Source organism: Gadus macrocephalus, chromosome 7 (assembly GCF_031168955.1).
Source record: "Gadus macrocephalus chromosome 7, ASM3116895v1".
Lineage (NCBI taxonomy): Eukaryota > Metazoa > Chordata > Actinopteri > Gadiformes > Gadidae > Gadus > Gadus macrocephalus.
In genome coordinates, this window is record NC_082388.1 from 23,774,327 (window position 1) to 23,786,979 (window position 12,653).

Consider the following 12,653-nt stretch of genomic DNA (forward strand, 5'->3'; position numbering starts at 1 on the left):
AACTTTTCAGTTTGTCTTAGTTTAAGCAAACTGAGAAACTGCATAATTGTGTTGACTTGTTTAATAATCTCATAATACATCATGGGACAGCCCATGTGAATTGTGCTTAATTACCTATAAGTGTAAAAAGAAATGAAGATATTAAGCCACCATTAGAAAAAAGACAACTTTTTATTTCTGGTGATAATAAAGTCTGTCAGTATGTCAGAACAGAGAAAGACAGATACGATACATTGGATACCAAACACAGACCTATGTCTTGTCTTTCATACCACCTGCAAGCACGTCTTCCAACAGCTTTTAGATGCATCTTGCTTTGTGTACTGTAGAAATGTTCTGTTAAAGATGGACACTTTGTTTTTCTTGTTTTGGCCATTCGTAAATATCAATGCGGAATAAAGGCTATCCCATGTGGAATGATATAAAAACTCAAAATGGCCAACAGCATAAACTAAACAAATACAAAATCATCACTGATGATTGTTGTTGTTGTTGTCTTCTATACATACGTAGGTATGCACATGTTTACACTGCTAGTACTTATTGGGAGTAATAAATACAAATGCATTTAGATCCTCCATTAGAATCCTAAACCTAACTAGCGTTATAGAAATCCAAGCTACCGTAATACCAAATAGCAGATGAATAGTCTGATGGGCATCTTTTCCATTAGAACACCAAATGCAACTTAAAATAGATGGGACAGAAAAAAGATAAGGAATTATGGAATCCAATACAATCAGGGTTAGTTTGTTTAACTGTAAATCATATCTCGATATTTATGGCCAGAACTGTTACGAAGGCAAGGCCCTGACCTCCCAACATGGCGTGAATAAAATACAAAGTCGTCAACACGGGTCTTGTTTTGTTTTCATCTGTCATTCACAGTATACCCCTACACGTCTTTCTAATGTTTTATTTACAGACACTTATCCATGAGCTCCACGAGTCCAGTATCTGTTACACTGCCACACATCTCTTTAGCAGGAATCTAAGTGGATGAAACGACTGCTAGTACGTTTAGTACGACGAAAACGCTAGTAAAACCATTTCGCACTCCACCCAATGCGCCGGACTCCAACAGACAATAGAGAAGGCCCTACGCTAGAGAGCTGCGATCGGACAAAGGGACACGCCACCGAAAGGACAAATGGGATGGGACCGCTTGTGTGGTTTTGTGGCGCAACACTTTTAGGGTTACGGGGTTGTATTCACTGCATGGCGAGGTCTGTCAATGACGCTACAAGGAGAGCCAGGGAATAACGCACATGTTTGGGTGGCCAGAGGCACTGGGGTGACGCGTCAACCCTCAAGAGAATTCTCGTGACGATGGGTGTCAGCGGGTGAGGCCGTCTGGGGCTGCCTGTGCCCAGCAGAGGGTAACACAGCGTCCAGCTCCACTGGCTGGGATCGTGGGGCCGTTTTTAGGATGCGTCGCAATAAAAGTTGACCGATTTTTTATCAAAAGTAAAAACAAAAAACGAAAACAGAAACAAAAAACTTGTAAATAACAGAGATTCCGTCTTTTACCCTCCTTCCCCGCCCACCCTTCATGAGTCAGAATCGGAGCCCTGGCTGTCGCTGTCGCGGCTGATCTCGATCTGCAGCGAGGGCAGGTTCTCCAGGCGGCTCTTCTTGCCCCTGTGGTTCTGCTGCTGGTCCTGCTTCTGCTTGATCAGGGCGCCCCACACCTGCTGCAGGGCCTGGTCGTCCTCCTCCTCAGGCTCGCCTGGCTCCCTGGCGGCAGTGGCCTTCCGCCCCCCGCTGCCACTGCTCCGCCTGGAACTTCTGCCGCCGCCGCCGCCGCCACCGCCGCCGCCGCCGCCGCCGCCGCCGCCGCCATCGTCGTCCGGCAGGGAGCCCAGCCGGGAGGAGCTGAACACGCCGGTGCCCTCTCGTCTGCTGCGGCTGCTGCTGCTGCTCCTTCTTCTGCTGCTGCTGCTGCTGCTGCTCCTGCCTCCTACCTTCTTCTCTTCCTTCTCCTCCTCCTCTTTGTCGTCCTTGGCTTTGTCCCGGGGGCCTGCTTGGGACGGGCCAAGCCTGCTCCAGAGACGACCTGGGGAAAGCGGAGGGCGATGTAGAATGAATGACGATTAAGGTAAGGGAATTTGTGCACGCAGAAAGAGAACCAGAAAAATAGGGAATTAGAGAGTGAGGGAAATAGAACGTAAGTGAGGGAAGAAAGTGCAGTGAAGACTCAAATAAAATCGGGTTAAACAAATCACTTCAGGTCAATATTTTGTTACTTGTTTTCCTGTCTTTGGGCGACGTGGAGAACCGCGCCCTGGCGTCCGGGCCGGTGACGCCCAGCCTGCTGTGAATGTCTCTGACCGGCTCCCGTGAGGGCGGGGAGTCTCTCGGGGAGACCGGGGACGGAGAGCGACGCCTCTTCCCCAGACGCTGCCTCACATCTGGGGACACACACCCACACACACACACACACACAGAGACACACACACCTTAGCCCCTTCGTCGTTCATCTAGACAGCAGTCCCCCTTAAGGCAGTGATATGAAGGTCCGGTCTTACCCATCTTCCCTGGGGACGTCTGGCGTGCCGGGGCTCTGTGGCCCTGCCTCTTCTCCTCCAGGAGCTGCCGGACGTCCGTCACCTTGCTGACGGACGGCGCTTTGGTTTCGCTCAGAGCGCCGCCGCCGCCGCCGATGCGGTTCTGCGCACTGCTCCCGGAGCCGCTGTCGCTGCTCACAGAGTGTCTTGGACACAACGGAAAGAAGCAAACAAGGGCATAAGATGACGTTAAACACGCACACATACACGGGAAGCAAGAGAATAAGAAACACTAAAAGAGATCGATGACAAAGTTGCACTATAATATCTTTTAAAAAAAGAGCACCAAGATTCTAGCAAGGGCCGGGCAACCCTTCCTTCTAATCCCTTGACACATAACTAAAACCAGTGCAACTCTGGCAGAGATGATGAGGGACCAACATAGTGGGGGACATCTTTCTGTTTTGTGGGGCTATGGAGTAGAACAGACTGCCCTCGGCAGCTCAAAACCACTGCACCAGAAGCAAATTAAAAGAATGGCTGAAGAATAGTGTCCCGAAAAAATGGTGTCTGCATCCACAAGTTCCATGTGTTTTACCAGTTCTAGTGCTGTACGATTTCTGTATAAAGAGTTACTGGTTCTGGTAGGGCTGCCCGATTATGGGCCAAATCATAATCACGATTATTTTGGTCAATATTGAAATCACGATTATTCAAACGATTATTTTTGAGTTTGAAAACATGTTGTATTTATTCAGCATGTCTCTCTCCAAAAAAAACGTTGTTACTGAGAACTTTAAAATTTCGCATTAAAAAAATAAACAATGGTCAAAAAAATACACATTGTCAAAAGAAAATGTTCCAATCTAAAATAATATTCAGATATGTATCCAGCTGTTCTGCCCTTTCTATAAAACATGTTATAAAAAATTAAGAAAAAAAAGAAAAGAAAAACTCAATTATGTTAATTTTGTGCTCAATTTAGTGCTAAAATCAAAATCGCGATCAAAATTCGATTAATCGCCCAGCCCTAGGTTCTGGCAGTTTTATTTCATTGCTGCCAAGCTTTGCAAGAACACCACAATGGGAATACCTTCCTCACTTGACCGTGATCATCCTTACTCAAGGTCTCTTGACGTTTCCGGTTGTACCTTGAAAAGGAAATCGACCGAACCAAACTAAAGGGGCTCACCGGATGGTCTTCAGCTCCGTCTCCAGCTCGTCCGCGTACATGGTCATCTTCATGCTCTTCTTGGGCGACGGCGTGGAGATCATCTTCAGCTCCAGGTCGTAGTCCATCTCGTCGGAGTCCGACGAGCCCCCCGCCGCCGCCACCGCCGCCGGGGATCCCCTACGCACGCCGATCCGCGCCCGCACCCCTCCCCCCCCTGCCGCCGGCCCTGCCCGTCCACCAGCCCGGTCGCGGTACTCCACCACCCTGTCGTCGGCCTCCATGTCCTCCTCGCCCACCAGGTCGTCCTCCTCCTCCTCCTCCTCTTCCTCCTCCTTGATGGGCTCCTCTGGAAGGTTGACCAGGTCAGCTAGTAACGGGGGAGGAGTCATAGCAGGGAAGGGTTAACCCCCGTCGGCTGATGCCAGGATCAGACAACGCAAGGTCTTTGTCTCTTAACGTCAAATTTGGTCTCACCATTCAGATTTAAAATTAATATTAAAGCATTTGAAAATAGATTAATAATTTCAAGTCTGTTCCAATTATCCGACATTTATAATTGCCCTCGATGCTGAAAGACGGTCTGGTACAGAAGAATCGGGGAGGAGTTTGTGCAGCCTCCATACGGTTTTGGGGTTTGTCTTTGACACTGATGCATGCACGTTTGACGTGATTCTCCACGGCTTCATGGAACTCCTACTGGAGTGTGTGTGTGTTAGGCAGAGTGTGTCCCATGCTGTCCCTGATAATAGGCTTCTTACTTTTAATAACGTCCCGCTGAATCCGACGCGTGTGGAACCTCCTCTTCCTTCAGAAAAACAATGGTGGAAAGTCATACGAGTGATATTATTGGTTGATTGCATTTATGCCATGGGATGCTTATGTACGTATCCAAGATCTGCCATTATGTTCAATGTTGAAACAAGATGCATACGAAAATACATTTAACGATGTATTCGTCGACGCTACTGTATTTACCAGGAGTTGCTGAGGATTCCCTTCATCCCTCCGTAGTTGGGGTTACCGTACTTCATGTAGTACCGGCTCCTCCTGGCAGCACCCAGTTCCTTCTTGTCATCTGGGAACCAAACCAGGAAGACAGCGCTTGAGGAACATGTGCTTCTACGCAGAGCAACGCCGGGAGTCAAGACTACAGCTCTGGTGGCTCCGGCTGACAACTCAATGTTAACGTTACCGTCGCTCTCCTCGCACCAGATGCCATTGTTTCTGCAGATTTTTATTTTGAATTATAACTAGGTTGTAGCACAGAAGTACAGTCCATATTGATGCTGCACCCTTTCCTCATACCTTCATTAGGGCTGCTCGATTATGGAAAAAAATCATAATCACGATTATTTTGGTCAATATTGAAATTACCATTATTCAAATGATTATTTTTGAGTTTGAAAACATGTTGTATTTATTCAGCATGTCTCTCCCCAAAAAAACGTTGTAACTGAGAACTTTGAAATTTCACCTTAAAAAAATACACAAAATGGTCAAAAATAAAATGTTCCAATCGAAAATAATGTACAGATATGTATCCAGCTCATTTGCCCTTTCTACAAAACATTAAATAAAAAAATAAATAACGAAAAACTTGATCGTTTGACACTAAAATCGCAATCAAAATTTGATTAATCGCCCAGCCCTAACCTTCAAGTTTTGCATGGATTGCGTGTGTGCGTGTGTGTGCGTGTGTGCTACTCACCATGCGTGGCGATGCGCAGCAGGAGTTTGTTTCCTTTGAAGGGCTTGGTGGCGGGCCGCAGGTCGTTCCTCAGCAGTGACCCCCTCTCGTCTTCAGACAACTGGTCGACCTGAAGAGGGCACACACACACACTTGAACGGATGCTCTTGTTTTCAAGATCAGTGGCAGCAGATTCATCATGCAATCCGAAAACGACAGGATGGTGCTGATGGCATCGGTTCATGCAAGTCAGCCGTTCGTTTAGAGATGAGATGCTCCGCCTGGTTACCTGCCGGTCCACAACTTCGGTTTTCTTCTCCGGCTCTCCAGGGACCTCCACGCTGTCGACCTTTACAGGCGCCTTCTCCCCTTCGTTGACCTCGCCTTCCTCCTCTTCACCCACCTCCTCTTCCTCAGCTTCACCGGCACCAGGGCTCTTAACCCCTGAAATGTGGGGGGAAGAAATCATTTGAATTGGCTACAGAGAGAGATGTTATGCCTGTTCATGCCTACTCAAATAATAATAGCATAATGCGGAACCCTTCAGTGTCCACACAAAATACAATAGAGCCTCACACACATTACACGGCATTCGTTTACGTTAGCTCTAACCTTTGATTAGGCTACCTACTGAAACCAAGCTAGGCTGATGTCAATGATAATAATATTGTCATTGGCACAAAGTACAGTTCTTCTCCTCACCACAAAGTAATAAAACTGATTGCGAGAGTCTCAAAAATACTAAAATAGTAATTTGGACAAATGTTTGCCTCACCTTTGCTCTGTGTCTGGGCTGGTTTGTCGGACTGCGCTTCTGCCTCTGTTTCCGTGGCAACCGCCTCCGGGTCAGGCATGACGCTGGTGTTTATCAGCACCCGGAAGGAGGTGACGTCATCAAGCCAGACGACGTTACCTGGAACACCATGGAAACACCGGGTGAGAGGTTGTTACGGTGTCGCCGCACACTGACATAAAGTCACATGGGCCATGAGTCATGGGCCCAGAAAAACGAAGGCTAGACTATTATTCACGGCCCAAGCGATAATGTGAAACGGATAACAGCTTCTGTAATTTCTCCCGGGTGATAACACGTTGAAGAGACATTTGAAAGTCGACTGACAAAGACTACCAAAAAAAGAGATTACATTACTGCTTCAAATCAGTGCATTTTCAACAGACACGGTACTTCCGCTCTTTCTATCGTGTGTGTGTGTGTGTGTGTGTGTGTGTGTGTGTGTGTGTGTGTGTGTGTGTGTGTGTGTGTGTGTGTGTGTGTGTGTGTGTGTGTGTGTGTGTGTGTGTGTGTGTGTGTGTGTGTGTGTGTGTGTGTGGTCTCACAGGAGGTGTCATCGATCCACTCGATGTGGGCTGGTGGGTATTCTCTGAAGTAACCGAAGATGTCCTGTGTGCTCATGTCGTCCACACCGATCATGTAGATGGCTTCCAGGCGCGCTGTGGGGATGGCTGGTGACAGGACAGGGAAGAACCACAGAGGGAACGCTTTAGAACCACAGAGAGAACACTTTAGAACCCCAGAGAGAACGCTTTAGAACCCCAGAGAGAACGCTTTAGAACCCCATAGAGAACGCTTTAGAACCCCAGAGAGAACGCTTTAGAACCCCAGAGGTAGAACACCATAGAACAACAGAGGGAACGCTTTAGAACCACAGAGGGAACGCTTTAGAACCATAGAGGGAACGCTTGAGAACCAGAGTGGAACTCCTTAGAACCACAGAGGGAACGCTTTAGAACCAAAGAGAGAACGCTTTTGAACTAAGAGAGAACGCTTTAGAACCACAGAGAGAACGCTTTAGAACCAGGGATGGAACGCTTTGGAACCACAGAGGTGGAACGCTTTAGAACCAGAGATGGAACGCTTTAGAACCACAGAGAGAACACTTTAGAACCAGAGATGGAACGCTTGGGAACCATAGAGGGAACGCTTGAGAACCAGAGGGAACGCTTGGGAACCATAAAGGGAACGCTTGAGAACCAGAGGGAACGCCTTAGAACTACAGAGGGAACGCTTTAGAACCAAAGAGGGAATGCTTTAGAACCACAGAGATTGAACGCTTTAGAACATGATCATTTGTGACAACAACAATATCCTAAAACGCAATGTTGTGAATAAATGAAACATCACTAGTGTTTCCTTATTACATGAGGCATTCTGTATTGATTTAAGCATGCATTACAATTATTCTGTTGATCACAAAAGCTTAGAGGAATAGTGTGATTCAAATTAATTAGGGCGAAAAAAAGAAAGTGAATACCAACATAAAAAAAACAAACTGAATCTCCTATGCTGTTGATAATTAAAATGAGGCTCCAGGTTTGTAGTCCTGTTCCCTGATCTTATGCCCCATTTCCACTGCAGGGTGCGGAACGGATCGGATCGCAAAGGTGCGGTAGGGAGGGGGCGGTATAGCCCAGCTCAGTTCCGAGGTCGCGTTTCCACTGCCGACAGTACCCTTGGTGGTAGCCCGGATGTCGATCGCCGCGGCAGCTACGTAAACATCGTAAACAACGTCTTCCTCCGCAAGAATGCAGACGAACGTCTCCACCTCCTTGTTCGCCCAAGCAAGCTTTTTACGCGACATGTTAATTGTAAAGAATAATACCTCGAGGCTACTGTTTGTTTGTTTTTATCCCCGCGTCACCCGGAAGTGACGATTCTGTCGACCAATCAACGGAGGGGGGGTGTAGCTAGAATTCCAGGGTACCCTTTCAGGCGTCTGGTCTCGTTTTGGGTACCGCAACGGAGGAGTCCCTAGAATAGGGTCGGAACGGGTACGGCAAAGTCCGGGTCACGCCCACTTTTGGCGGTGGAAACGCGATCCGACCCGCACCTTTGCGATCCGATCCGTTCCGCACCCTGCAGTGGAAATGCGCCATTATTAGCCGTTGTGGGCCGTATGAAATGGGCAGTGAACGACTATTGGCCGGGTCATCATAACCACATGACTCAGGCCTTCTCAAGTTTCGGGTCTGAAAGTTAAAAACTGACTGGACAGAGTGAGGCCGAAAAAGCCATAGAGAGCAGCCATAATAAATAGCAATATTTGCTTCGCATTGGGATTAAATCATAAAATACTCTTTGAATACCGGGTCAAAATACCAGTGGCACCGGGCACCACATCAATAATAAAATACATTTCAACAATCTAGTTTTATAACAGTAATACATGCATATTTTTATCAGTGTCTCCAAGACAAGAACGCACACAAGTTAAAAACGCAACAAAGGAATGTTATTTCAAATATTACCTTTCATGACGCTTTCCATGTCCAGGACCACGTTTCTCTGGCCCTGGATAACCTCAGGACTGAAGCGAAACCGTTGGGCACGCTTCTCCTTCGCCTCAATCGCCTCCTGTTACCACACACACACACACACACACACACACACACACACACACACACACACACACACACACACACACACACACACACACACACACACACACACACACACACACACACACACACACACACACACACACACACACACACACACACGCTTTTATTTGGATCCAAATTTTACAAAGAAGGGGATCCAAATATTTTGGGAAGAATGATTGATAATGTGCACCATAACAGGTTCATCACACACACTTAAGTGATCAAGGTTTAGCGATATTATGTCTCCCGTGACGACCCTATGGCTCAGGTATATGAGATGCTTCTGTTGGTGACCACAGTCACAACATGACGGCGTGCATGCACGCCCGGCATGTGTGTGTTCGGTCATATAGCAGTTTCAGAGAGGCACTGACCTTTGAGTTGACGTCGATCCCGGTGATGAAGGTACCAGCCTTGTTCTCATATCGTCGGGTTGTGTCCTTAAGGTAATGCAAAAAGTCATTTATTTAGATATGACCACGTTTAAAAATTGCATGCTGTATACATGTATACAAACACACATGTATTTTCAATGCACAATATTATAAATATATATATATTGTATATGGTTAGTGCCGTGCACAGCTGGTGGGTGCAGTATGCTCTATTCGTCAATGAATGGTAGGACTTAATAACATTGGTTTAGTGCCCGGAGGTAAACATGCATTTTTTAATCCACAAAAATCAAAACATAGCAAAACAAAAAAACAAATGCAGAGCCAAATACAGGCACAGCTTTCAATGAAATACTTTATTGCTAAACTACACTTCAACAAGTCCCCAAACACAACCTGTGACGCGATTGTTGGCCAGCAAACAAAACAGCGTTTCGTCATACCGTCGTTAGTTCGCAGGTTATTTGTGTCAATTGTGTGTCTAAAATACCATTATATTTATAATATAAAGCTACCAGAAGACCATGCACCAAGTGATTGGTCACCGTTAGCAAGCGCCTTCCATGACCGCCATGGAAACACTGCAGTGTGGGGTGAGACCCGGGCCTAGGCGGGCACTCACCGGTATCAGTTCTTTCAAAGATCGGTTAACGGTGATGTCGTCCGTATCCAGTTCCCCCTCCTCTACCTCCATCGGTTCCGACTCGCGGGCATCTCTATCCGAGCTGGAGTCCGAGCCGGAGTCGGAGTGCTCAGAGCCACAGTCGGACTTTACGGACACCCGCAAACTATGCACAGCCGCCATGGTGGAGAACGACCGTGATAGCGATCGTGGTTTGGTTGTTTCCTCTGCTGGAGGGCTCGGCCGCGCTTCTGCGTGCGCTTCTGCTTCCGCTTCGGCCGTGACGTCAAAAGGTGGGCGTAGCCCACCAGGCAGCCGTCAACGTTGCGCTGCTCCAGTCAGTCCACTAGATGTCAGTGTAGAGTGGTGTGATGTGCTCGGTGCGGTAATACATATAGGTAACGAGCTGATACCATTTAATTGACTAAATAGTCCTAATGTATGGTCTGTAATTTAATACTTTAATGGTCATTTAATAGTAAAAAAAAAAGTATTCAAGTGAGTCAAAGGCAAAGAAGAAGAGGCGGTTGGACACAAAATACATAACTTTTATTCAGCAGATATCGATTCAACAATAACTGATGTATTATGCGCATAATTAACACAAAACGTGGAAGAGATTTTGCTACTCTCCGAAAGAGAGAAACGTTGTAAAGAAATAACAAAAAGCGAAATACATATGCTGCCCAGAACAGTTACAGTGCTTAATTGTATTTCATTCAGCAATAGAACGGTGAAGCAGATAGACCTTTATTGGACTAAAGAGTTCCTGTATAGGAACATGATGTCTAATGGCATATATGTATAGGTTCCACCAAGCCTCAGGTGTATACGCAGCCAATCATCAGCCATAGGTATCTGGAGGCACATTTTATACACTGTTCAACAATGCACAGCTACTGATTAACTGGAGCTGTCAAGAACACGACGTATAAGTCAATTTCGATAATTAATGCTACATCATAGAGTTTTAAGATTTAAATTAAAATATAATTCATAATTTGCAAAAACAATGTACACATGACATCAGATAACTTACACAAAAAGGTGTAATTACGAAGGAAATATATATTAAATTTTTTTTTTTGTGCTTTCAGTGCAACTGAGACAATATGCATAATACATCTCTCGAGGGAGCATCCTGTTTATATATGTACAAAGGGCTTTTCAGAGGAATATATACAGTCATTGTACTCATTCAGTGCAGTTCAATTCACACCCCTTACCTTCTCGCACCAGATGGCAGTTATGCTACTTTTTGCTCAAAACTATTTCCAACAGGGCGCATTCTTTAAAAAATATGAATCTAAAGTAATCATATAGCTCTTGTTTGGAAACGACCACAATTATTTCAATCTCACAATTTGTTAGATGGAAACATATGAATTATACATTACGTGGTCAAGAAGCCACAGGACTGAACGGACAGTTTGGCTGAAGTTACACCTGTGTGTATTTGGTCCTCCGAGCTGTAGAGCAAACGGTCGTGACGGTGTACACTCTGTCACGACCCCTGAACCAACAACATTTAGAAAAAACTCAAAGGAATTGATTTGACACTCGAAAATGTTGGTCCAAGGGACTGAATGATCAATGGAGATTTGTTTGCAGAGTCTTTATAAATGAATTAATACAGTCTATGGTGGAAGTTTGAAGTTTAACCCCCGGACAAAATTATGACCAATATAGTGCAAAAACAATATCAGGTTAATGAGAACAGTTTTCACAAGGGATTGAGAGGTCAAACTCCTAAAGTATATCCTAACATGTCTAGAGAAGTATTTGAGTGCAAAGAGAACGCAAAATAATGGGCAAATTGTGACATATTCCATGAGATGTACACTGATAAGCAAGGGGAAAAGCATAGAAATAGGGATAGGGTTGGTTTGTAACATAGCTTAGCATTACAGAGAGAATTAAAACAGTAGCCTACAGCTCAGGTTCCTATGGAAAAAAGGAGACACAACTACTTTTATCTTACTGCACTTTAACAGAATTAGGCTCCATTCCACTATGTATAGAGAGGTAGTCAGTTACTGGGCTGAAAATACATGGGTAAAATAGCATATGTAAGCCCTGCCATTCCTTTTCAACGGTATCAGTTCAGGCTTTGCTCAATCGAATAATGTCTGCGGCTAATATTAAATGAAGAATGAAGAATTGTATAATTTTGATAAATAATATTAACGTGCGTACGATTTTTTTTACGATTTAACAAGCTCTAGTTGCTCACCAATCACTGAATGAACGTGTTCCAACGTTACTGACTCATTGAATAACCAACACAAATATTAAATATTAATAACATCAAAATCACAACAAGGTGCGTTGCCTGTTTACAACAAAAGAGGGGGACACCTACACGACTCTACGTTTTTTCAAGTAATGTACTCCAAAATCATGAATTTGCTATAAAACAAAGGGGGGGGGGGGGGGGGGATTTGCAACAAAGGCAACAGAATATCAAATGTGCTGTACTAGAAAATGCTAGCCACGTTCACACTTTCTTTCATTGCAGCTTCAAAAACCGAAATGTGTTCAGCAGAGTAGACACTGTCAGACTCAATGGAGTTTCCCATTAGGGTGGAACTGCCCGTCCCTTATTTGGCAGGAAACGTACGTCACACACTGGTTGTCTCTAATGAAGATGTCCTTTGATCAATGGGGGAGAAGCAAATGACCTGAGACGAATGGGATAACTTCATATGGTTTCAGGGAGGAATGGACGAAATTAAATTAATTCATCTTTCAACATCACATGACAATCGCTGGCAGACAGAGAGTCACAGCTGTGCAAAGTTCATTCTCTTCCCAGGTGTGTTTGTCTATGCGCGTGTGTGTGTGTGTGTGTGTGTGTGTGTGTGTG

The 12,653-nt window shown here is 45.4% G+C and overlaps 2 protein-coding genes across 3 annotated transcripts in view; both read right to left on the reverse strand.

Moving 5' to 3' along the window:
- Nucleotides 1–156: 156 nt before the first annotated feature.
- ncbp3 (nuclear cap binding subunit 3) lies at nucleotides 157–10,057 on the reverse strand. Its single transcript, XM_060056106.1, has 13 exons — nucleotides 9,788–10,057; nucleotides 9,145–9,210; nucleotides 8,636–8,741; nucleotides 6,707–6,832; nucleotides 6,144–6,281; nucleotides 5,658–5,812; nucleotides 5,390–5,498; nucleotides 4,657–4,756; nucleotides 4,440–4,486; nucleotides 3,700–4,048; nucleotides 2,529–2,713; nucleotides 2,247–2,411; nucleotides 157–2,056 (listed from the first exon to the last, which is right to left on the reverse strand). The coding sequence occupies exons 1-13, from the start codon at nucleotides 9,968–9,970 to the stop codon at nucleotides 1,551–1,553; spliced, it is 2,235 nt and encodes a 744-aa protein (XP_059912089.1). The 5' UTR covers nucleotides 9,971–10,057; the 3' UTR covers nucleotides 157–1,550.
- Nucleotides 10,058–10,314: 257 nt separating this feature from the next.
- LOC132461023 (rap1 GTPase-activating protein 2-like) overlaps nucleotides 10,315–12,653 on the reverse strand; it is a 10,596-nt gene continuing 8,257 nt past the window's right edge. For both annotated transcript variants that reach the window (XM_060056071.1, XM_060056070.1), the window contains one exon: nucleotides 10,315–12,653. This exon is cut by the window's right edge and continues 355 nt beyond it. The gene's annotated coding sequence lies outside the window, so the exon portion shown is untranslated.

Bases quoted from the DNA above. Each gene is read 5' to 3' on its own strand.
- ncbp3 (XM_060056106.1), bottom strand. From the start codon at position 9,970: ATGGCGGCTGTGCATAGTTTGCGGGTGTCCGTAAAGTCCGACTGTGGC. The intron at 6,833-8,635 runs GTAATATTTGAA...TCCTGTCACCAG, and splicing joins CATGGAAAGCGTCATGAAAG to CCATCCCCACAGCGCGCCTG. The intron at 4,487-4,656 runs GTAAATACAGTA...GTTTTTCTGAAG, and splicing joins GGAATCCTCAGCAACTCCTG to GAAGAGGAGGTTCCACACGC.